Below are 24,256 nucleotides of genomic sequence, written 5' to 3' on the forward strand. Positions count from 1 at the left end.
AAAGGTATTTGCAGAGCAGAATGGTGTGTTTCTGAGGAATGCAATACTTTAATTACATGATATTCATATTAAAATTTTAAATTGATCTGTATGAAGGTGCAGAAAAAATTACTAGGAAGGTAAGTTACAAATGAGACGTATGTGTAGGTAAAATCAGTTCAAGGAGAAAGGAAGGAAGTAGAGAGAAAAAGAATTATAATGGAGATTTGGTTGGAGGTTTGAATTTAGATATGGTAATTCAAGCCTACTTAGGTAGATTATGATAGAAGTATAAAGCTGATTTAAAGTCTTCTAAAAATAATTTATATCATTTCAAACTAAAAGTTCACAATCAGTTGAATTATTCTCAAAATTGATATCTAAAGAAGCAACAGCTTCATAGAATTTACTTCTGTTTCTATTCAATCAATTGAATTCTATTTTATTGCACTACTGAGTTGGGAAATAATAAATAAAACTCAGTGCTTACTACATTCCAGGCTTTATTCTAGACTCTTAGACTTGTCTATAAAAGTGCTTTAAGAAAATGTTTTTATCAAATATGTTTAGAACTCACTTAAACACAACTCTGAAATAATTACTACTATTATCCCCATTTTATAGATGAAAAAAATGAAAGTATAGGGAAATTATATCTTGTGGTACAGCTGTATTTAAACTTCCAAACCAGATTTGTAATCACTATGCTAAGTTTCAAGTAAACCATCTGCATTAATTTCATTAAGTATAATGAAAGTGATAAGCTGGAAATCTTTGTTTTCTATTCTTTCTGTTAAAACAACCGCATCCCTCAGCAAAGTTTCTTGGCCTTTTGTTTCCTTATTTCTGGTAGTGTTGCCACGCATGGCGAAGCTGAAGCCGTTTACAGCAAACTTACTTTTAGGTCTTTTGAAATCATAAACCTAAACTGACTGAGGGCAATATGCTAGGAGGAGAGAAGAGAGGTGTGCTTCTGAGGATCGCATGTAGGCAAAAACTGTGAAGGACAGCAGAGAGAAAAGTTCCTCCAGACCCTGGAGAGGAGGCGGGCAGTGTGCAGGGTCCCTGGGTAGTTAGGCATGTGGCATGTTCTTTCACAGCAGCCCTGCAGGCAGCAGGCTTTCCAAGGAATGGGCTGCTAAGGGAGGGAGGCTAAGGGGCTCAGGCAAGGATGCTTGTACCCAAGGCAGGCATAGAAGCCCTGGAGTACCTGCCTTCAAGAGATCTTGTGGGCTTCCCTGGTGGCGCAGTGGTTGAGAGTCCGCCTGCTGATGCAGGGGACACGGGTTCGTGCCCCGGTCAGGGAAGATCCCACATGCCGCGGAGCGGCTGCGCCCGTGAGCCATGGCCGCTGAGCCTGTGCGTCCAGAGCCTGTGCTCCGCAACGGGAGAGGCCACAGCAGTGAGAGGCCCGCATACCGAAAAAAAAAAAAAAAAAAAAAAAAAAGAGATCTTGTAAACATGGACATTGAGGACATCAGCAGTGACCAGTGCTGACTGAGGAATGGAGAATGGGTAGGCTGTCTGAGACTATTGGACTGCACAGGACCTCTATTTGAGTAGAGACAGAAAGAAGAGGAGATGTGAGGATGGGGTTCTGGAATCCCAGTGACGCCGCCTGATATTTCTATCCAACACAGTGAAATTGGAGTTTAGAATTGGACTTAATTTCAGTTCAGGAAAATAAATCTGATGTAAATAAAAGTGTTATTTCTTACACACTCCAATTTCAGGGGTGAAATTTACAACTACAACATAAGTAGACCCTAGGTTATGCATAATCTATATAAATAGTGAATTTAGTTTTAAAGGGTGAAGGTTAAAAAAAAAAGGACTATATATCTAAAAAAGAAAAAACCACCAAAGCTTCAATGTGAACTTAATCCAAATTACTTGTATTTATCTTTAAGTGAGATGGACGGTGTAAAAACAAAAGGCCAGAAAACTTTCTTGGGGTGGGTGGGAGGGAGATGCAGTGCGATGGGGTTGATTGAATGAATGGAAAGATGGATGAATGGATGAATGGATAAGTAGACGGATAGGTGGATGGAAAACAGGGAAGGAACAGAAGAAAGAGAGGAAGGGAAGGAGGTAGGGTGAGAGAGAAGAATAGATAGATGGTTAGAAGGATGGATGGATAAATGGATAGATGAATGCATACATGGATGGATGATGGATAGATGGGTATAGGCCACGTAAGTCCCAGTTTGTTCTTAAAAGTTACGGTATATACTAATTTTTCTTAGCTAGCTAGCTGGTTTGCCACTGAACCCTGATCTTTTGCTAGCAACTTACTCTGTATACAGAGTTACCTGCTCTAAAGATTTAGCCAACCATGCTTCATTGTAACTTCAATGAAATAGACCTGCATGTCCCTGAAGTTATGATTGAAGCAACAGACTACAGAGCTCTAAAACTCTAAACTGCAAAAAATAAATGACTTCCTTTTTCTAATCAGTTCCAATAAAGTCTTCAGAATATAACTTCCAAATTATAATACTGTGGTTAGATAGGATGCTCTGATCATATAATTCTTCTATATGTCTGCAGAATAACCTAGACTTTGGAAAATGACCTTTTTCTCCCAGGTGTTATACATAAGATGACATATGAATATGTGGTAGGATGGATTTTCTGTAGTTCTCAAAGTATATTTAAAAACTTAAATTAGTTGAAAATATTTCAAAATTGAGAGATTTCACATATGAACATCCAAATGTCCAGAATATCTGGAAAAAAAATCATAAGATCTGGCAACACTGGACACCAGGGCCACTGCATTAGGTTGCACAAGTTTGTATACAACCAACCCTGGGAGGAACAGACACAACCACCCCTTGTTCACGAAGACTCTGATGTATATGGAACCACAAAGGGTATTGTGCAGTGCACCATACCCACTAGGCAGACAGTCCTCTAAGGCAGCAAAGGGCTAAGTCTGAACATTGACCGACCCCTTTAGACTGGGCCTGTGCTCTCCAGTGCCTCCCAGACCCCACAGCTCCTACTTTATTTCTTGCTCACTTATTCACGTTTCCTGCCTGGCCCTTAAGGCATTTGGGTTTTATATTCTCTGCCTTAGATTTCTTTCCTTTCTGGTTGTCTGATAAAGTGGTTTGGCAGAAGTATAAATGGGCTATCCGTTTTAACTTTTTAATGCCATACTGGCACGCAGGTACATATGACAATGAAAATTTTATTTTTGGCTGCGCAATGCGTGGCATGCAGGATCTTAGTTCCCTGACTAGGGATCGAACCTGTGCCCCCTGCAGTGGAAGCGTGGAGTACAAACCACTGGACCGCCAGGGAAAGTCCCGACAATGAAAATATTTTTAAGGAATGATGGAGGCAGTACTTACTTCTGATTATGTGACTAATAAAGGTTAACCTGAAGCTTAAGCTCTTTAAAACTGGGTTACAAATAACTCTTATTTGATATTACTATTGCAATAATTTCATAGCATGTTGACTACAAATATCAAGAACAGAATATTTCTGATGCAAATTCATCATAAAAATGCAAATGCATCTTAAAAATTTCAGCATATTTCAATATATTGTGGCACACTTTATTTAAATTAACAATGCTTAGTTTCTAGAACAGAGAGATAAGTATGATTCTGACTTATGAAGGTATTTATTATTTTTCTCTGACTTGACCTTACCTATCATCTTTTGCTCTATCCTATCCACAGACTAAAAACCATTCCAGGGAGAGACTATTGTCATAAGTCAGAGTCATGCATATCATGCAATTAATGATTATACTTATTTAGAAAAATCTTCAGTCATTTGAATGTTTTTGGAGAAACTGATGCAAAACCCATTTGATAAAACAGATTATTTTAGGTTTCTTTAAATAATTTATGGAAGAAGTTAGATTTGTTTTTATTTTTTAAATAGGGAAACTGTCATTTCTAGTAGTAATGTTTTATTCAATGAAATAAACTGACAAAAATAATTTTTAATTTCTTCAAAGAGACTATGGCAGTTACCTACTTGAAACTTTGTTTGAATCCCTTGAAACTTTGTCTACTGATCTGACTATAGAAAAATTGATAGATTATCTGTTGGAGACAGCATAAATCCAGGGGCATGGTAATTTATACTAAAGCAAAAAGATCCATTTCTGGAAATCTCTGAAAAACTGTATACGTTGAGAAGAAATTTTTTAATCTTATAAAACTTAAAACAAATGTGACTTTTCCCTCAGAATGCAACAAATACCCTACAGATCAAAATGATTTAATTTCTGTTCTAAAATGGACAAACTGCAACTTGATAGACACTATTTCATGAGTAAATATCATTTTATCTGTGGTTCTAGGACAGGCTATTTCAATTAGTGGAATATTCTAGTTCATTGAATGTTACTACATATTCTACATAGGGATGGCTAGTTTTCAAAGACGCGCTGTATATAAAGTTGTGCTTAGCAGTAAAAACTAATGTGACTATAATTTATTCTTATTATTCAAAAAGAATTTATCACATTCCCTCATGGCATTTTGAACATAATGCCCTGTAAATACTGTTAACATAGTATAATATACTAATGGGGCTGGATCTCTGACATACACAACTAGTCATAAACTTATCAATTTAATTAATAAAATTATTGTATTAAATAAATCTCTTAACACATGGTAATTTTTTAGAAAGATTAAGAGGTAAAGAGGAAAATAAGATTAGAGTCTCTGGTTAGTTGAATTCCAGATTACAAGAAGTGTAATATGTATTTTTCTCAAGTAAATGATGAGTGAGCAAAAATAATGAATTTCTAGATAACTAATTTTCTGATTATTTATGTTTTTAAATTATATATCTTTGTGTATAGTTCTAGAGTATATTTATTTGACTAAGTTGTAATCAACTGAAACCACAAATGTATAACTCAACAATAAATGTAAACTTCACTGGGCACTTAGGGCTACTTCAATATTAGCTCAGGAGCAACAATTTTAAGTGATGTATACTGATTGGTACTGATAAGAGCACTTTTTAAGAGCTCTGGAACACAAAGTCAGTTTTTTATTCTCCACCTTGAAAACAAAAAGGCTGCAAAATAAAAATCAAAACTGAAAAGTGTCATTTCATATAATTCAAATGAACTCTATGGAATCATGAAGGCAAAGGGGTCTTACAGCAGGAAAGGGTCATAAAATAGCTTGACAGACATATAACGGTGTAGAGGAAAGATGAAAAAAAAAGAAAAGAATTCTATTTCAATTCCAAAGTACACAAACAAAAATAAATATATAAAACATCAATGATGTCTAATCCATCTTTCATTAAGCTAAAATTCTTAGTTTTTAAGGAAAACCATAGGAGATACCTCAGACAAGTTTCCATCTTACCTTCCACCTGCTCTATGGCTAAAAACAACTGGGGGTGTGGTTTATCTGCTCTACCAGTAGCACTCCACATGGATCATCAGATTCATTTATTAATAAACTCAAACCCCTTACCTGGTGGGAGAAATGCTGTATGCTGTTGTAACTGCATGTTGGCTAGAGCCTGTTGGTATTGGAAAATACCAGTGTTAAAGACTGCGGTGGCACCGTTGGTTTTTTCAAGAGCAGGCCTCTTTGGTAATGGGGGAAGTACAGCTTGAGGAATTCCCTGTTTAGTGAATGAGTATAAAAAACAAATACCAGTAAAAAGAGAAAAAGAAAAAAGAAAAATCAGTTGAGGGCTAAAATTGTTAGGAAGCATGAGCAAGCAAGCAGCAGAGCACTTAACTACCCAAGGGGAAAAAACATCCAATAAACAAAAATTTAAAGGGAAAAAAAAAAAAGCAAGATAAAAGCTTTAAAGGAAGCATTATTTTTGTCTTGGGGGCGGGGGGAAAAACCCACTAGTATGAGAGCACATGTTATAATGTGTTAAAGTGTTTTAAGTCCCATAATGCTTCAGGCTTTCTGGGAGAAGCCATTGATTTGGGAAAAGAAGAAAAGCTGCACTGCGAGCTCCATGAGGACTGACAAGTATAAGCAATGTTAATAGTTAATTGTACGGAGTGACCGAAACAGGTAAAATAAAAATCAGTCCCACTCTGCCCCTCCCCCCCATGTCTACCTAAACATGCACATGTCCCAGAGCATGCAAGTTTTTTTTTTTCTTAAAACACTGAACTAGAAATATTAAAAAGTCAATAATTCTATCACTAAAGCCATGCTAACCAAACAGGTACATAAATATACAGTCCAAAAATACATTTTTAATGTCCTTCAAGTATTCCATTAGAATATTCTACAATGTAGTTAAACTGAATGTGGACTGCTGGGCTTTCGGAATCTTTCATTGTATGATATCCGTCCAGGGACTTGTATTACAGTCTTTCCGCTAATTTTGTCAGGAAACCACACTCAGTTTTTCATTGTACTTTACAACTTTATAACAGAAAAAGGAATATATATTTTTAAATAGATAAAAAAAAAAACTTGTATCTACAATAAAGCTACATGCCAAGCTAAAAGGTGAAAGGTCATAGTACCAGGTCAAAGGTTGCCTCGAGGGGTCGCTTCAGTGATTTGACAGCCGACTGAGTCTTAATTAGCAGGCAGCGAGCACATGATGGCAATGGGCCAGTGGGGTTCAAGCGCATTAACATAAACAGCAAGCAGAGGTGCATCATGGGGGCAGCAGTGCATTTTTGGGTAGGTGAGAAAAAACAAATAAAAAAACAAATCATCGGAATGCCATATACAACGAATAACAAGACTAAGCATGCACAATAAAGGCACTACTGAGTTGTTATTGGGAGGATAACTCCTCTTTGTAGTTAATTACAAACAAGATACTCTAACAGAAAAAAAAAAAAAAAGAGTGAAAGGAAGAGAGGAGGAGAGAGTCTGCCTTCTGTATTTTTGCTCAAGTATCCATAAACAAACACAGAAAAGACCTCTCTCGTGATTATTTTACTGTGCTATGAAATACCACAGTGTTTTTTTATGAATATTTTAAAGATTACGTCATATATTTATGTAAAAAAAAAAGGACAACATTACAACAGCTAAGCAAAGAACAAAAATGGACTCATTAAAATCAGCTATTAGATCACATTAAAATTTACCTTAAGTATATAGGTATCTGTTCTAAATGATCCAATTTCTAACTCCTCCTTGAGTACTGCTTTCTCCTTTCTACATAATGGCATAGGCAAGCTTCTCTAGTTTTACAGTTCTGTTTATGCCACAATATTGCTTAAGATTTTCTAGATAGCAAACTGTTCAAAATCTTGTAGCTAATTCTAAAAACAATTTTGTTGAAGCAATTCTCCTAAATAGTTCCAGATTCTCTTATGGTTAAAAGCAAGATAATGTAGAGAAGAGCCTTGATGTGCAAAAGAACACACCGAAGGAAAACAATGGCTGATTAGATGGCACACAGAAATAAGAGGACCAAAAATGGCAGTATCGTTAAACCGAAAAGGAGACAGGTGTTCTGTACAAAGCAGAAATTTCAGAAACCCTATATCCAGAATAAGACACAGAATTAAGAGCTAGGCCGAGGGAAGGAGCAATCTGAACCATTTGAGGAGTTACTCTCACTTCTCTGAATGGTAACTTCATTATGTATTGTCTGGGATACCTGAACAAACATATCTTAAGCAAAAATTTTTTTAAAAAAGGTTAATAAATGAATAGCTTGTCGTCAGATACAGTTGTTCACTTTGCTCTTTTGACTGTTAACGAGGACTGATCTTAGGTCTCTAACTCACCATGGCAGCTGCGGTGGCTGCGGCCTGTGCTGCAGCAGCCTGGTTGACCTGGTATTGGGCAGCCTTGATCTTGGCTTGCAGATGTGCGGGAGGGTGAAAGTATTTGCACTTTTCCCTAGAGCATCTCCCTTTGATGTAATCCATACACACGGTGACTGTGTTGTCATTGGTGTCAATCATTGTGCTGTCAGCAGGATGGGCAAACCGACAATCGTTTTCTCCTCTGTTGCAATTGCCACGCTGGTACTCTCGACATACCTACGGGGTCATTAAGTGCACAGGGGTCAGTCAACATGGACAAGAAGAAACTTTCCGAAGATTTTAACTTAAAGTGCAAGAATGGTGATAGAAGCCAACAAATGAAAGGGGAAAAGATAATTTGCAAAGGAACCACAAAATAACTTGAAAACATTCTTAGTTCAGTATACAAATTATAATCCCATTTCAGTAAAATGTCCATGAGAGAGAAAACACATTTATGATACTAATTATGGTAAAATATCTAATTTAAATTATGTTGATATACTTATTCATTACCAAGGGGGAAAACAGTAACTTTATATAGTGAAGAACCCTGGAGACACCGCTTTAATCGAACAATCAAAGTTAATATCACCAGTAATAAAGACATAATGACATCATGTACCTACTGATATGATGCACTGAAAAAAGGATACAACATTACATTTGTTGTATTACTGCTGAGGACGCATAACCTGAATTTATTTAATCATGAGGAAACATCAGACAAACTAAAATGGTAGGATGTTTTACAAAATGACTGATCAGCACTCTTCCAAAGTGTCAAGGTCATGAAAGACAAAGAAAGATCGAGACACTGTCACAGACTGAATGATCCTGAAGTCAGAGAAAGGAGGTTGGTAGGACAACTGGTGAAATCTGATTGAGGTCTGTAGATTGGCTAATAGCAGCTTATCAAGGCTAATTTTCTGGTTTTGTGAGTGGTAACATGGCTATGTAAGCTGTCAATATTTAGGTAAGCAGGGTGAAGGACAGGCAGGAACTCTTGGTTCTATTTTTGCAACTTTTATGCTGAGCAGAAATTATTTAAGAAAGTGTAAAAAGTAAAATGATAGCTTTTTCATAAAATGTTTCGAAGAGCTAAGTTTTTTATCATTAGAGATTTACCTGGTAGCTATAAAAAGCAGATGGAAAAAGATTAGTTTTTGTTACTGTTTTTTTATTTATTTTTTGCGGTACGCGGGCCTCTCACTGTTGAGTCGTTGCGGAGCACAGGCTCCGGACGCGCAGGCTCAGCGGCCTTGGCTCACGGGCCCGGCCGCTCCGCGGCATGTGGGATCTTCCTGGACCGGGGCACGAACCCGTGTCCCCTGCATCGGCAGGCGGACTCTCAACCACTGCGCCACCAGGGAAGCCCTACTGTTTGTTTTATATCTATTAATTTTGGATGGGGTCCCTGGGGAAAGGTGAAAATGGGTTATTTTTCATTCATCTGCTCGATTTTGACTCTTACTATTAAAGTTTGTCATGGTGCTTGCTCTAATCAAGAGGTTGCCGGCGCTGTCTTCAGTCAGAATAGTTTGACCTTTTTACCACAAGAGGGCCATCTAAACACAGAATGTCCTTATATTTTTATGCTCTTACTTCACGCTTCAAGGATGTTTCCGTTTTGTTTTTCACAAATCTTTTTACAAACTGAGCGAATGCAGACCCTGAACACTCAATTTTGCAATTCATCAAGGGGAAAAAAGGGGGGGAACCCCATTGTGATTTAAAAAAACGAAGATTTTCTTGGATTTAAATACATGAAATGATCACATTTAATTCTAGGCATTTCCCCCTTTTACATCCATAACCCATTATTGAGGAAAGTGCTTCCTTTTAAAAAGGTCTCTATAATTTGTATCGTGATATATCTTAAAAATAGCATTATAAACGACATCTTGCACCATTTGGAAACCTCAAGCTAGCTAAAGCATTGCATTCCACATAGCAATGAGCCAACTCCATCACCTCAATTTATGTAATTTTTAAAAATTATTAAATAACTACTCTGTACCAGACACTCTGAGAGATATTAGGAATACAAAGACGACTTAGGAAGTTACAGAAGATCCTTTTTTTTTTAAAATCATTGCATTTATCTTGAACAAAAGAAAACAAGGATATCCAGGAGTTTATAATTTGAAAAGCAAAAGTGGTAAAGCTGTTATCCACAACTATTGTCCTCCACTCTCACTGAGGACTGGAGTCAGCTGTGCAGCTTTCTACACCACAAATCCCCACTTACTAAATTAGGCTCATCAAAATAGGGAGAGAGGAACACTTAAATGAGGATAAAAACTCTTCACGTATGTATGCAAAATTATGCTAAACTTATACCACAGCATAAACAAAAAAGTTACTTTTCTGTTTAAACAAATCTGTGTCAATGCAGCCTCATCCAATAGGAAACCATCTGTGTTCGGACACTACTGCTGTTAGCTCTTCAGTAATTCCTGCTTTCTCGAATATGCTCGCAAAGAAACTGGCAGCAGCTGAACCAACACTCTGTTTTTCCAATTTCTCTCACTCTTTGCCACACTGACAAGAAAGAAGATCTGAAGGCAGTCTATCTGTAGGATCTTGAATAACTATCAAAATCAAAGATTTGCAATTTTTCAAAAACAATTATGCCAGTGCTGAGTGCCAGGCTGATCTTGACTTTTTTATTTCTCTGTCCATCTCAACGTTCTTTTTATTTTCAGGGATGTGAGCTTAAAATCAGGTTGCACAAAGATGATCATTCTAAGACCCCTTCTCGTCCCTCTCCGTTTGCTTTATGCATGTGTCAGTGTGGTCTGTATAGGTTAATAATTGGTTTATTACAGTTTTGTACTCTTTACTGCCTTGCAGGATGCATTGGGGGAGAATTCTAAAAAACATTTAAGCAGAGCTGATAACTAGCAGTTAGCTCAGAATTTTGTCCCTAAATCCAGCCTTTTCTGATGTTCCAAGAACTTAGGTAACTGTTTCTGCATGATATACATTTTTGACTGTTTTATTTTTTTTTCCAACTTAAGGTTCCTCCTGACAAGAGAAATGGAACAGAAGAAATATACTGAAATAGCTGTTCTCCTATTATTCTTGCCTTTGAAAAAAACAGAGAAGAAACTGAAAATCTCTTGTGAAAACTTGTACTGGTGAGAGCTACAAGGCTAGAGGGGCTAGAGAAGTTTGCCAAGCTTTGCATGTATATATGGATTGTTGGGTACCTATCTGGACAGAACAAACTTCCCAAAGCTTTTCAAACAGATTTTTCTCTAATAATGACCATCAATAAAATGGGATCTATCCCTTGACTGCTGAATATGGGTTTGGCCTGATAAACTCAAGCAAACTTTAGACTGTGTTGCTTCCCCAAAAGAAATCTCTTAGTTGTAGTATTGTGTTACCAAATTATAGGTGACAGACAAAATTTCAACAAATCTAACCTTATAATTCAAATCAGGATAAGAAATTGCACAATTTACCATACAGAGAATTTGGAACAAAGAAGATAATATTAAATTTGAAAATCCTAACAACATTATGGCTCTTTTTTCTATTCTCATCCAATCTTCTGCACGAACATATTTTTCAAATAGTTGTAACTACAGTATGGCTATTACTTGGTGATCTGTTTTTGCTCAACAATGTAGCATAAGCTTTTTGTTTGTTTGTTTTACTTAATAGTGTCCAGAGTCATCATTTTTGCTGGCTGCATCAAATTCCATAAAACAGATGTGTATAATATAGGTAACTCTTTCAGAGAACATCTAGATTATTTCCAATATTCCCATATTACAAATAATGTTGCAAAGAGTATATTCATGACCACACTCTTTAAAAAAATCATTCTCTAAGGATAAATGTGCAGAAATGGCATTAGTGGGTCAACATATATAAGTACTTTTTACAGTTTGGTAAGTGGTTTTCAAACCTAGATGAAAATAATTCCATCTATTGATATTAGCGAAACACATAATGTGCTTCAATCAGAAAGAATGTTTGTAAGTATAAGTACTTATATGTACTATAAGTATTAAGGCAGTTGACCTATACACACTACTATATATAAAATAGATAATTAATAAGGACCTACTGTATAGCACAGGGAACTCTACTCAATACTCTGTAATGGCCTATATGGGAAAAGAATCTAAAAATGAGTGGATATATGTATACATATAACTGATTCACTTTGCTGTACACCTGAAACTAACACAACACTGTAAATCAACTATACTCGATTTAAAAAAAAAAAGTATTAAGGCAGGATTTGCTTTGGAAATCAGGTAAGTTTTGTAAACTTTCATACAAAATGGATAAGAGGTTGCTTTTACAGTAAAAACCGTCATTTCAATAAAAATATTCACTGAAAATTCCATTTCCAGAAAAACACCTTTGGCATATAAACTTTAAATAATCAAAAGAAAAAGCAATCAGAAAACCTTCCCAAGGAAATCTAAATTAACTCTACATAAACCTTCTTTTGTTAATTAAATAGCAGTAGTAGGGTGGCACGAACCCGTGTCACCTGCATCGGTAGGCGGACTCTCAACCACTGCGCCACCAGGGAAGCCCATCTCAGGGTACTTTAATACTCTGGGAAGTCAATTTAAACCTAATGACCAATATTAAGGAGCTTATTCAAAGACATATACATACCCGTTGTTCAACAGTAAGCATCATGGACTTTATTAAGTTTGAGCTAACACAACACTTTAAAAAAGAAATACTGGATAATCAACAATTTTATCAAAGAACCCAAAGCATTACAGGTCATGAATATACAATCTAATACAAAGAAATTACCTGTGTTTTCAATTCAAAAAGAATTCAAATATCCACATCTTAAAATTCTGGTGATTAGGGGAAATGATCTTAGTTAATTGTTTGTAAAATTACATTCCCAAGATAAATATCCGATGATGCGATATCTAGTTTCAGTCTGTTATTTGATAATTGTACAAATTTGGTCTACCTGAACCTCATTTTTTAAAAACTGAAGAAAAAGACATCTACTTTAGCTACCTCAGAGAATTTCTGTTAAGATCAACTGGGAGTTTTCTTTGAAATCTAAAAGGTGGAACCTATCATTACCACCAAGCCAGTGAAGACAAGCATATTTCTATAGATGATATAGCTAAGAATTTGTCATTTGACCTTATGTAATTAAAAAAATCAAATCTGAATATATAGGAATGACCAACTAAATAAAACTTCCCATTAAATACACTGCCAGATTTTCATTTACTCATTGCTATGCATGACAGGACATCTGAAACAAGCTCATCAATATGCCAAATGTTCAAATCTATAGTTACCTTTATTACTACTTCTAAATAACTGCAAAGATAGGGGCATTTTAGCTTTAATTTGTATGAAGAAATTGGTGGAAAAACAGCAAATATGAGTTGGCTGAGCCAGGATTAGCAATTCCCTTATTTTAAACAACGTACAACTCTATCATCTCTAAAACAAAACTCAAACTAATCACAGACAGTAATAATCGACAGAGACTAGATGTTTCAAATGGGGGGTGTGACCACATTTTAGAGAGTCATTCTAAAGCCTTATTACAATTAAAAAAAAATGTAGACTACATAGACCTGTGTGCATAAAACTCAATATTTCTTGGTAATTTTCTAAAGAAATTAAAATATCTTACAAGCAGTAGCCAAACACTCTCTACACAAATATGGAAGTAAAATAATTCTATCAATAAGCCTTTCTTATATTATTAAAAGCATTTGCTTTTCTAATCTTATTTTGAATTGCATCTTTTATATGCAATAGATCATGACAAATCCATTCAATGCCTATAATAATGTCATGTAGGTATGCCTTTCACTACCACTTGAATCCACATTTATCTTTAAATGCTCTTTTTTGTGTAGGCAGTAGGTATCATATGTTTTTATGTCTATATGAAAAAAGTCACTGGACTCTTCTGTGTCAGTAAGTAGTGGAAGCATTCAGTATCCAGTGGTCTGAATTAGAAATTCATGTCATGATTACCTCAGTAGAATAAAACTTTCGGCACATGAATACTTTATTTTAAAACAAACTTTAACTGAAAAGTGTCAGAAGCCTAGTGGTTTGCTCTCCTTCCCTGGGAATATGTCATATGTTTTTGTCATATAGACTATTGATATAAAAATGATGTAGTTCACGAAATGGCAATCTAATGTCTCCATCAGCATATGAAATATGTGGCCACTGGTTTGTCTTTTGTTTGGTTAATGCTGTTATGCAGTATAAATTACCTCAGCAATTTCTCAGCAATTTCACAAAATGTAGAATGCTAAATGCATTGGAGGAGGAAGATCTTTGTATACAAGTAACTGTACATGAGGTAAATGATGAAAATTAAGACTTAAATAACAGGTGCTGGCATCCCTAGAATAGGTATTTTATAGACCATTTGCATTTAGAATCACCTGGCAGATCTGTGCAAAGGATTTCAGAGACCCGCTAAAGACCCACCGAATCAGTCTGTGGGGATGAGGCCCTGCATTAAAATTTTTTTTTTTTTTAGTGTTTAATTTTTTTTTTTTTTTTTTTTGGCTGTGCTGTGTGGCTTGTGGGATCTTAGTTCCCTGACCAGGGACAGAACCCAGGCCCTGGGCAGTGAAAGCCCCAGTCCTAACCATTGGACCGCCAGGGAATTCCCAGGCCCTGCGTTTTTCACAATCATCCCAAGTGATTCTAATCACATTAAAGCTTGAAAACCATTGCTCTAGGACTAGGGGCATGAACTAGATGCCATATTTTGTAGCTGGAATGTTCAAAATGTAAACATGTTCTCAAGGAGAATGCTAACACATGTTTAAAATGTGTCATATTTTATCTCTTCTGTTACATTATCCTAAGCTCTGAATAAGGGCATGTATCGTTCTGTGATTAATTAATTGATTAACTGGCTGACTGACTCATTTATTCCTTCACTGACTAAGTTACTGGGCATCATTTATGAGCTTGGCACTATTCTGGTGGACCTTTTCTTGTTGTTAATAACATAGCTGATAACCTTATAAGGCTTCAAGATATTCCTTACAACAGTTTTTACGTGTAAGATGTTCAACAGTTCTTCATTGGCTATTGTTGAATAAACAAGAGAATAAATGCATTCATGGATCCTTCTTGCACCATAAAAAAATTATTGTGTGTCATGAAAATAAGTCAAACAGTGATTTCCTTAATTACCAACTCTTTGTAATGAAGCAAAGATATGACTAAAAACCTCAGTCCCTTCCAGTACCTACAGATTTTTAACAATTTCTTAAAATAATCATTGAAAATGACCGCTACTTGAAAATTACACAAAGGCATCCCAAGGTCACAAAATGGAATTTTAAAAGCCTCATTTCAGTGACTGATATTCGGAAGAGTTGCTTCTCTTTAGAGAAAACCATGAAGACTGAATTTTACAGCATAGAAAGTATGCAGCTACAAGGTCTTTTAAAAGATCTCCAACAAAGAATGGATAATATGAATAGTGATAGAAAGCTTAGGTGTGTGTGTGTTATTTATGTGTTAAATACCTTTACAGTAGTTTGTGGCTGGCATTAAACACAGGAAAATGACCTAAATTTCACCTAGAATGTTCTAACTGGAGGTGATCTTAGAGATTATCTGGTATATTCCCCTAATTTAATATGTGTGGAATATGAAGCTCAGAAAATATCAAAAACTTGACCTATGCTTACTCACCTAACTAGCAAAATCACCAGCACTAATCCTTGGATTCGATTCCTGTTTTTCAATTTAACATTTTTTGTAGTATCACACTGGGTGCTATAAATATAAATATGTGTTAGTTCCTCTAAACAGAAGCAGAAGGCTGATAATCTACCATGTTTTTAACTTCTTCATTGTCTATTTTGTAGCCAAAGAGAGAAAGAAGTGGCAAGAAGAATTGGCCAATATTTTAACTGATTCAAAATCTGTTCACCTCAAAAGGAACTCAAAATTCTAAAATGTACTTGGGAGTTCCATGAGTTAAAAATAGAGTATAGATTTAAACCCCAAATAACTAAATGTGTAAATTAAGTGTGTGCACTTACTGCCATGTCTTTTAGACTCCAAGATGTAGTGCAATTAGCATGAGAGTAAATACCCTGAAGATAGGAGTGTCTAAAATCACAAGTGCTAGGAGAAAGGTGCTCCTTAGCTTCACATTGCAACATCCTAACAGGTTGTAACTGTGACATTGAGTCAGATCCTGTGCAGGAGAATAAGGAAGCTGCCCTACCATCAGGCATTTAGATAAGTGGAATTCGGGTTAAAAGGAAATGACAGTCATTGCAACAGTAGCCATTTGTTGTGACTATGGGAAAGGAAGACAGACAAAATACTCAAAGTAGCTTCTTGCAAAAGAAAATCAAAACAAAAAAAAAGAAAGAAGTCTTCATTTTAACTAAACACCATACAAAATATAACCAATTACAGACTACCTAAAATTGTGGGAGGATTAGTTTTAAAGAGTTCTGACCACACAATCAGCCTTTTAAAGAGATTCTTTGACAGAGATTTAAATAGAGACGTTCTCAGCTTTAGGAATATCATCTCCTATTAATAATTAATTCTATCAAGTTATCTCAGACTGCCTATTTGGTTCCCATTAAACAATCAACAGTTACACATTATGAACCCAGGGTTTGCTTCAGACAGGTCGGTTGGGGGGGGGGGGGGGGGGACGATTCATACGTTGAGCACATCTAATAATTTTTAAATATTTAAAATTTCTTAAATTTCCTCCCAGTTTATCTGCAAACAGCATTAGTTAATCAATGAGCAAGAACAATTGTGCAATGACGAACCACCCACAAGTCAAGGTGTTATCTCTAGCACACAGCAGAGTCCTTGGTGCACAGAGGGCATGCAATTAAGTCTCAACATCCTTCCTGAGTTCTCCTTGTGGAACTCTTGTAATTAGTAGCTTTTTCCAAAACGTTCAATGAAAGGTAAAAAACAAGCCTAAAATAAACAAACAAATGAAAACTCTAAAGGGAACATACAAGCCAAAATTTACTGCCTCCTCTTTGTACTGTCACCTGTATGGGAAGGGAGAGTAATACACTAGTGTTTAAAAATGTAGTTCTGAGTTCATACCCCACCGGAACATCCTACCCACGTGACCTTGAATAAGTTATGTTTCATCTCTCTCCATAAATTTATCGCCCTGTTAAATGGAGTTAATGATAGTATCTTCCTCATAAGATTGTTTTGGGGATTAAATGTGTTGCATATGAAGGGGTAACGCTGTGATTGGTAGATAGTAAATATCCAATAAATATCAACTATTATTATTACTGTCAAAAAGATGGTGGCAGTTATAACTACTCTGAAATCTGAGATCCTTTGTAATGCACGCAATGAAACTTAATAAACAAAAAATTGGTGCTTATTAAATAAATTCCTTCTAAACTGATTAGAGTCAATTATGTTCACACAATGGCCTTGTTTTACCGCTTTCTCAGTAATTAAGACATGTAAACGTTCTCAGCACTAAGTACTGCCTCATGCTAACCAGGGAAAAGAGGAAGAGCTCATTTGCTCTTTATATGGACACCAATGCTAGATTTGAGAGCTTCAATGTACAGTAATGTTGCCATTTTTTTCCCTTCATCTAGAGTTTACCAAGTTCACTAAATTACAGCCATGCTAAAATTCTCAACAACCACTTCAACATAAGATTTATATCTTTAATTTCTTTTTCATGTAGCAATAGCAAAGTACATACATCTGATCATCCTTGACTCTAAGACTGAGAGCATCACCCAATTTACAATTTAAAGACTTATAATCACATTTCACAAACAAGGCTGCCTTGCTATTCCAACCAAAATATTATGAGGCTTATGAGGAAACCTGCAACGATAAATTTCAAAACAGTTTGTAGAGAGTAACTGAATAACATCTTTATGAGGACAAGTATCAGGGGATTGACAGAATTTGTTAATAGCAACAATAACAAGAAACATTTAGGAAGCTTCTGCTGTGTGCCAGACACTGACTAACTCTTTGAGGTAAGTGCCGTAAGTTTCTCCAATTTGAAGATGAGGAAACTGAGGCACAATGAAGTAATAAGCCGTCTGATCCCAGAGTCCAAGTTCTTACCCATTATTCTACATACGGATGTTGTGGCTTCTATAAATGTTACATTCATCAAGTATAGCATATCTATATTCTAGCCAAATGCTCCAAACACTGAACCAAAATCTCTGCTTTGAATTGTTTCTAACCTTTATGGCCATGGAAGAAATAAACAAAGAGCACACTTTGAAATTTCGAAGGGAACACATAAAGACACCAGCGAATCACTCCTACCTCAAGTCTGTCTGTCCGCATTAATTTCTGTGCAGCAGCTGCAGCAGCTGCAGGTACAGGGACCCCAGGATTCCCTGTAACCAACATTGGTGCAGTCGGCAAGATCTCTGCTGGAACCAGGCTTGGGGAAACAGGTCCCAGGTAGGGATTAAAGGCTGCTGATGCATTGGTGGCTAAGCTTGGTGCAACTGAAAACATTGGCTGAAAAATAAAATACAAAGCAAAATTTAATCGGCAGGTCTTGGTTCAAAGTTGATATCCTGCATTACATATCTATCCTCCATCCATGTATCCATGCATCCATTCATAATCCATTCTCCCTTTGCTTCCTCTTTCCCTCCCTCCCTCTCTCCATTTAATTGTATGTTTATTTACTCTCATTTAGGATAAGAATGTTTCTTAAAATAAGCATTCATCAAATCAATGTTCTTCTAAAATATAATGGGTAATTATCCATTAAATTTTCCACTGGGATTTTGAAGCTTGGGGTCTATAATACTTGCAATTTCTTTTTGAAAAATAGCTCAACCAATTCAATACAGAAACTTCTTGTGGTTACCTAATCGCCACCTTTGTCCTGATTTAATCCTGGAAACTTGTCTAAGAAATACATTTCATAATTGCTATGTCAGATGTACTTAAAAGATCTGTTTACAACTGTTAATAGGTTGCAAGTGTCCTATTATCTAGAGTAAATAAAGCAGAACTCACAGTGGACAGCAGAATTTCACAGTCAATGTAAACTGTGAATAAATCTTATGGGATACGTGAAAGGTGATGACACCATTTCTTTTGAGCATATAAGATAAAGTATTTGGCATATATATTTGTTGCAGGTTTTCCTGGGGAAATTATAAATCTCCCACCAGCCTATTACACCTTTGTGAGATACTTAACAAATTCAGCTTACTAGGGAAAAACTATTCTGAAATGTGAAGTCTGAAAAAGAACACTTCTAAAGAAATGCATTATGATTGTTCAAGGAAATACATATAGTAGCATTGAATAAAATGCTACAAGATAGATTTTTTTTTGCCAGAAATGCTTTCATGAATATATGAAAATAGTTTCTATTTGTTGATATGAAAATCTGCATATCAGGAAATATGTGTTTTTGAGTAAAATTAAATAATTTACCTGAAATCTATTTTAACAATGTGCTTTTCCAGTTTTCAGAAGATAACCTAGCACAATTTTCCACCTTATTGGTGGTAAATTTTCAACTTCCTAATTCAATGGAGTTTTCATTCTTGATGTTTAATGCTGTGTGTAATAATAATGTTTGTTTCCAAAACACAAAAACAAATGGACAAAATGGATCCTGTTCATTAAGGTAATTTTAAACAATTTGTTATCTTTACCCTGTAGTAAGAAATAGAATCACAGAAATTTCTTTTAGGAAGAAAGGGACATGAGAATGTAGATAATTCTTCCTTCTGACAGGAATAAGAAGTTAGATGACCCCAGAGTTTATTTAGTATTCAAGAGAGTTTTGGTGTAAGGTTTTATGCAATCAAGATGTATATGTTACAAAAGTAATTCTTATAGCTCAGAAGAAATATCTTTAAAAAAATAAAATATATCCTTTATCTAATTTGGCCCTGACTCATCCTGTATTTAGAAGAGTAAAACAGATTTCAAGTATACCTTTTTTCTTAGGGCAGTGGTTCTCAATTATGGGTGATTTTGTCTCGCAGGGGACATTTTGCAATATCAGGGGACATTTTTGGTTGTCACAGCTGGGGGTGCCAGCTGCATCTAATGGGTAGAGGCTGCTAAGTGTCCTGTAACACAGAACAGTCCCTCGTAACAAAGACTTATCCAGCCCCAAATGTCGATAGTGCTGGGGTTGAAAATTCCTATCCTAAAGGATACAGCCTTCTCGTGACTTCACAAATTGTTTTAGGACAAAATATTTGCAGCTAGCATATCCAGTCTTACTAAGAAGACCATGTAATACAGAGTATTTAATACATAATTTGATTCACTTGGGTGAATAAACAATATACCATGGATTCCATCGATATTTTCAAATTAAAATAATTATTGTTCCTAATGTGTTGGTTTGAATGCCATGGCTAGTTGCCCTGCCTGGTTGATGGCTCTTGATGAAGTTGCCTAAAGTAATACTTCCGGTCCCCAGTTCCATCCCTGCCCAAGGCAGCTACCCACGGACAACAGGAAACTATTGGGGGTTCCAGATATTAACAATCAATAACCTGTCAGAAACTGGGGCCCAGAGCAATCTCCATCTATCAACAGTTACTTATTCAAACAGCAGCTGATCTGATACTGCTTCACTGACTACTGGCTGCCAAGGCAGCAGCAACACAAGAGTTGCCCTGTATAGTAAATACATGTTGAACTTGGATCTCTATTCAGAAATATTCAGGTTAAACTTACACTGTTACATACTGTCGGACACAATATGTGAAATTTCAGCCAGAAAAACACTCTAATTTTTCTCTTAGATATTTAAGAATTATAAGAAATTTAGCACAGAAGACTAAAAGACTAGTTTAGAATATGGAGAACAGAGCTGGTCAATGTTAATTCTTGCTATGAATTAATATGTATTTCCAGAGAGGGCATTTTAAATGTATACTTCAGAAAGTTACTGAGATGTTTATGTCACTTTGCACAATCTACTATAATTATTTAGAAGCAGAGGTCCAACTGACAAACTGATGGAGGGAAGAAAAGCATTTTTATTTTAAGAAAACAAGATCAGTGGCCAGTAAAATTCAGCTTTGCTAAATATCACTGAATAAAATAAATTTATAATCTGCAATGCATATAGTGTAGCAGTTGCATATTACAGATAAAAGAATACTTTTATGAGATAAAAATACTCATCTTATTAACTGGAAACAATTTTTCCACTAGATTGTTTCTACAGAGTCGTCACATGAATTAATTTTCTGACAATTCAGCAGAACAAATTCAAATCTGAAGAACTTTAGGGCACTGTCCCCAAGTAAAATCTGTAGCAGCTTCTAAAACATAAACTATTTAACAAACATTATCTCAAACTGCTCCCTCTCCAGATAAAGCGTTATTTGCTAAACAGGCAGACAATCGATAATAATAGCTCTGTACTTTGAAACTGGATTCCAGTAGCTGCCAAAAAAACCCACTGAAGTGCAGCATTCCTTCATTTCTTTTGAATTTCTGTAAATTTGTTATATCCCTTTTTCAAAGAGCACCTTGCTGGAGGTAGGTCACTGCCGGCCCCATCAGAGTGCTCTAATCAGATTAGTGAAGCACTTGAACCGTGGTACTGCCAATTCTCTATTCCAAATGCCATCCGAAAGAGGATTCAGCAGAATCACAAAGACGGATATTAATACAATGGTATTATCAAGCAGTATCCTATTTTCTCCGAAGTAACCACAGGATAACATATAACTATGTAATTGGTGTATTTGATACTGACTATATCCTTGTAATAATGATCTACAGATATCTTTGTTCCCAGAAGGCATAAGGAAGGTTGGTTTATGATTGCCTTTTTGCCAGTGAACATCCTAAGCAGAGAAAAACAAATTGCACATCTCACTAATGCTGGTGCATTTATGGGCTAACCACTTGTTTGTTTTAAATGAGACATTTGATTCCATTAAGGTAATCAGGCTTTATTATGAATGAAAATGTTATTCAATTTCACATTATGACCCTCGTTAACTGTGTGCCAACATGATTATTACAATAATTCTATTTATTGTGTGCCAGGCATTGTGCTAAGTGCTTTACCTATGTTATTATATTTAATCCTCATAATAGTAGAGTATAAACTCCTTGGAGCAAACGAAAGCAAAAACTCCACTGCTTTTGTTACAAGGAGGAGGGGATACATGTTTAGTTCACTACTAAATTCCCAGAACCGAGAATGATGCCTGGCACACAGTAGGCCCTCAATAAATATACACTGAATAAGTGAGTGAGTGAATGAATGAATGAAAGTGTGAATAAATTACAGCCTTGTCAGGTGGATATTATTAGTTTCATTTTGCAGATAAGGGAAAGGGCTCACAGAGATTATGTGCCCATGGTCACAAATGAGTGCATGGAAGACCAAGGATTTAGACATCGGTGTGTTTAATTCCAGATGGTTCTAAAACCAGTGGTTCTCAGTGCTGGCTGTCCAGCAGAATCACCTGGATGACTTGAAGCCCAGAACTCCCTGGCACTCTCTACTCATCAGAATCTCTAGGCAGCAGTAGTTTTTAAGGCTCCTGGGGAAATCCGATTCCATATACTATGTGGTCTTCTGCTATTTAAATACAGAAATAGGTCCAGTTTTCAGGTTCTATGTGAGGTCTCTAAGTATATGTGCCTCCTGTGGCTCCCTGCTTTTGAACATGGTTTTCCCTCCACAGTGAAGGTTGCTCCTGTCCAGCCCAACTATTTAATTCCTAATTAGGCTTCAAGAATCAGGACTCTTTCTCGAAGTTTGCCCTGATCCACGCACACCTCCAACTATGAAGGGGCTCTTCCTACCCTCTGTTCCTACGTAATTCTTTGTCACTGGAGTTCAGCATTGATCACCAGGTGTGTTTACTTAACCATCTCTTCTACTTGGGCTCTCAGAGTGCAGTCTCAGGCACTGTGCTTTGTCCATTTTGCACATCCTGCACTTGGCATCTATACAGGTCCTCTACAAACATTTGCTTAACAAATATATTTACGGATTTGCTGTTTTTCTCTGCCACAGAAACTAACTAGCAAATATATTAAATATTTTCTAGTATACATATTTGAACATTAAAAAAGATTTAGTGTTATTTCCTCTGAATCTCAAATTTTAATCATTAATTTCTTTAGTATGCTTATTTAAAATTTAATTTATTTTATTTTTGATTGTCACTTTTTTCATATTGAACTAAGTTTCATTAACATACTGTTACCATGCTGTAATCTTGCAAATATCATAGGGATTCTAATTTATTTTCAAACACTGTGTGAAACAGTGTTTGTTTTGCATATAATGTTTGCCATTTTTCATAAAACAGAGGGAGTATATAAAACAAATAATATATACTCAGTATGTGCTGGGATTTACAGAACACAAATTTTAAGTCAGAGTTTTCTAGATTTTACCACTGTGTGTGTGTGTGGCGGGGGGTGGTGTGTTTGTGATGGTCAAACGTGTAAACAGGGAAAAATTAAGCTTTTTAAAAAAATTTACAGCACAAAATCAAGGTATATAAAACCATGTTTCTGGGTAAGCACAGCCCTGTACAAGAGCTATAAACAGTCTCTGTAAACAATTATTTTGAATATAAACATAGAGCCAAAAGCTAACGGGAATTATCAACAAATTTACAATACAGTGTCTTTTCTTCTAAGAAGGTAGCCCGTGACTGGAATAAAATGAGAAATACTGTTTTAAACTCTGCTTCTAGACTGACTTGCTGACTGGGCAAATCAAATGACCACTTACTTTATTCTTAATTTCACATTATACTTCAAGTGACTTTTAATGAAGTAATAATAAACATTTAAATAAAGAAGACTCACTTCTAGCCCTCCAAGAAGAAAGGTATCAACAAATATGGCCTGGTGCCTAAGATTCAGGGCCCATTCTCATGCTGCTTGAGGAAGTAGAGGCTCCTTGACAGAAAGAGGCAGTAAGATGGGCAGGATGGATGAAATAAGATTCAAAGTGACTGACCTGGAAACATTTTTACCAGAAACACTTGGGGATAAAGCAGCCTTATCTCAACCACTAGTTGGATAAACTGGAATGTAAAGCACTAAAAAACAATTTAAGAATTCTAGGTGTTCCTGGAAGTGTGACAAATGATGACTTCAAAGCTTTCAGGAACCAACTGCCCAAAAATTGCTTGGATATGAAGTGACAGCAAAGGCAAGGCGACAGGAGCAGCCAAGGAGCTCCTAAGACTTTAGCTAAATCCAGTAACTTTGAATTTCTCTATCCCTAGCCTACTTCAAGTTCATGAAATGCATAGGGAATTCGACATGAGTTTTGTACCTCGAAGTAGCTAGTGTGTGTACCTTCAGGGCAGCTGCCTTGGGAAATTATGGATGGCCAAGGCCAACCTTTGGGCTCACAGGGAAAGGCATGGGAGGGCACTGCTAGGGCACCTCCAGAGCTCAGATACACTCTTTAAAACACTGCTTACGCAGACCTCTTCAAGGGCAACGCCGAGAACCTGGAATCAACAGGGTTTCTGAAAAACATCTTTCTGGGAT

The 24,256-nt window shown here is 36.1% G+C and overlaps 1 protein-coding gene across 20 annotated transcripts in view; it reads right to left on the reverse strand.

Annotated features, from left to right (window-relative positions):
• MBNL1 (muscleblind like splicing regulator 1) overlaps nt 1-24,256 on the reverse strand; it is a 200,759-nt gene that overhangs the window by 11,557 nt on the left and 164,946 nt on the right. For 16 of the 20 annotated variants that reach the window (XM_029214605.1, XM_029214621.1, XM_029214616.1 and 13 more), the window contains 4 exons: nt 18,041-18,241; nt 7,703-7,960; nt 6,476-6,529; nt 5,448-5,601 (listed from right to left, as the gene is read on the reverse strand). In XM_029214605.1, the coding sequence (XP_029070438.1) occupies nt 5,448-5,601; nt 6,476-6,529; nt 7,703-7,960; nt 18,041-18,241 (667 nt within the window). The remainder of the gene's footprint in view (nt 1-5,447; nt 5,602-6,475; nt 6,530-7,702; nt 7,961-18,040; nt 18,242-24,256) is intronic. The other 4 variants (XM_029214617.1, XM_029214612.1, XM_029214609.1 and 1 more) reach the window with 1 other exon arrangement.

The sequence above is a fragment of the Monodon monoceros genome, unplaced genomic scaffold (genome assembly GCF_005190385.1).
Source record: "Monodon monoceros isolate NGI ecotype Baffin Bay Population unplaced genomic scaffold, NGI_Narwhal_1 Super_Scaffold_11, whole genome shotgun sequence".
Classification (NCBI taxonomy): domain Eukaryota; kingdom Metazoa; phylum Chordata; class Mammalia; order Artiodactyla; family Monodontidae; genus Monodon; species Monodon monoceros.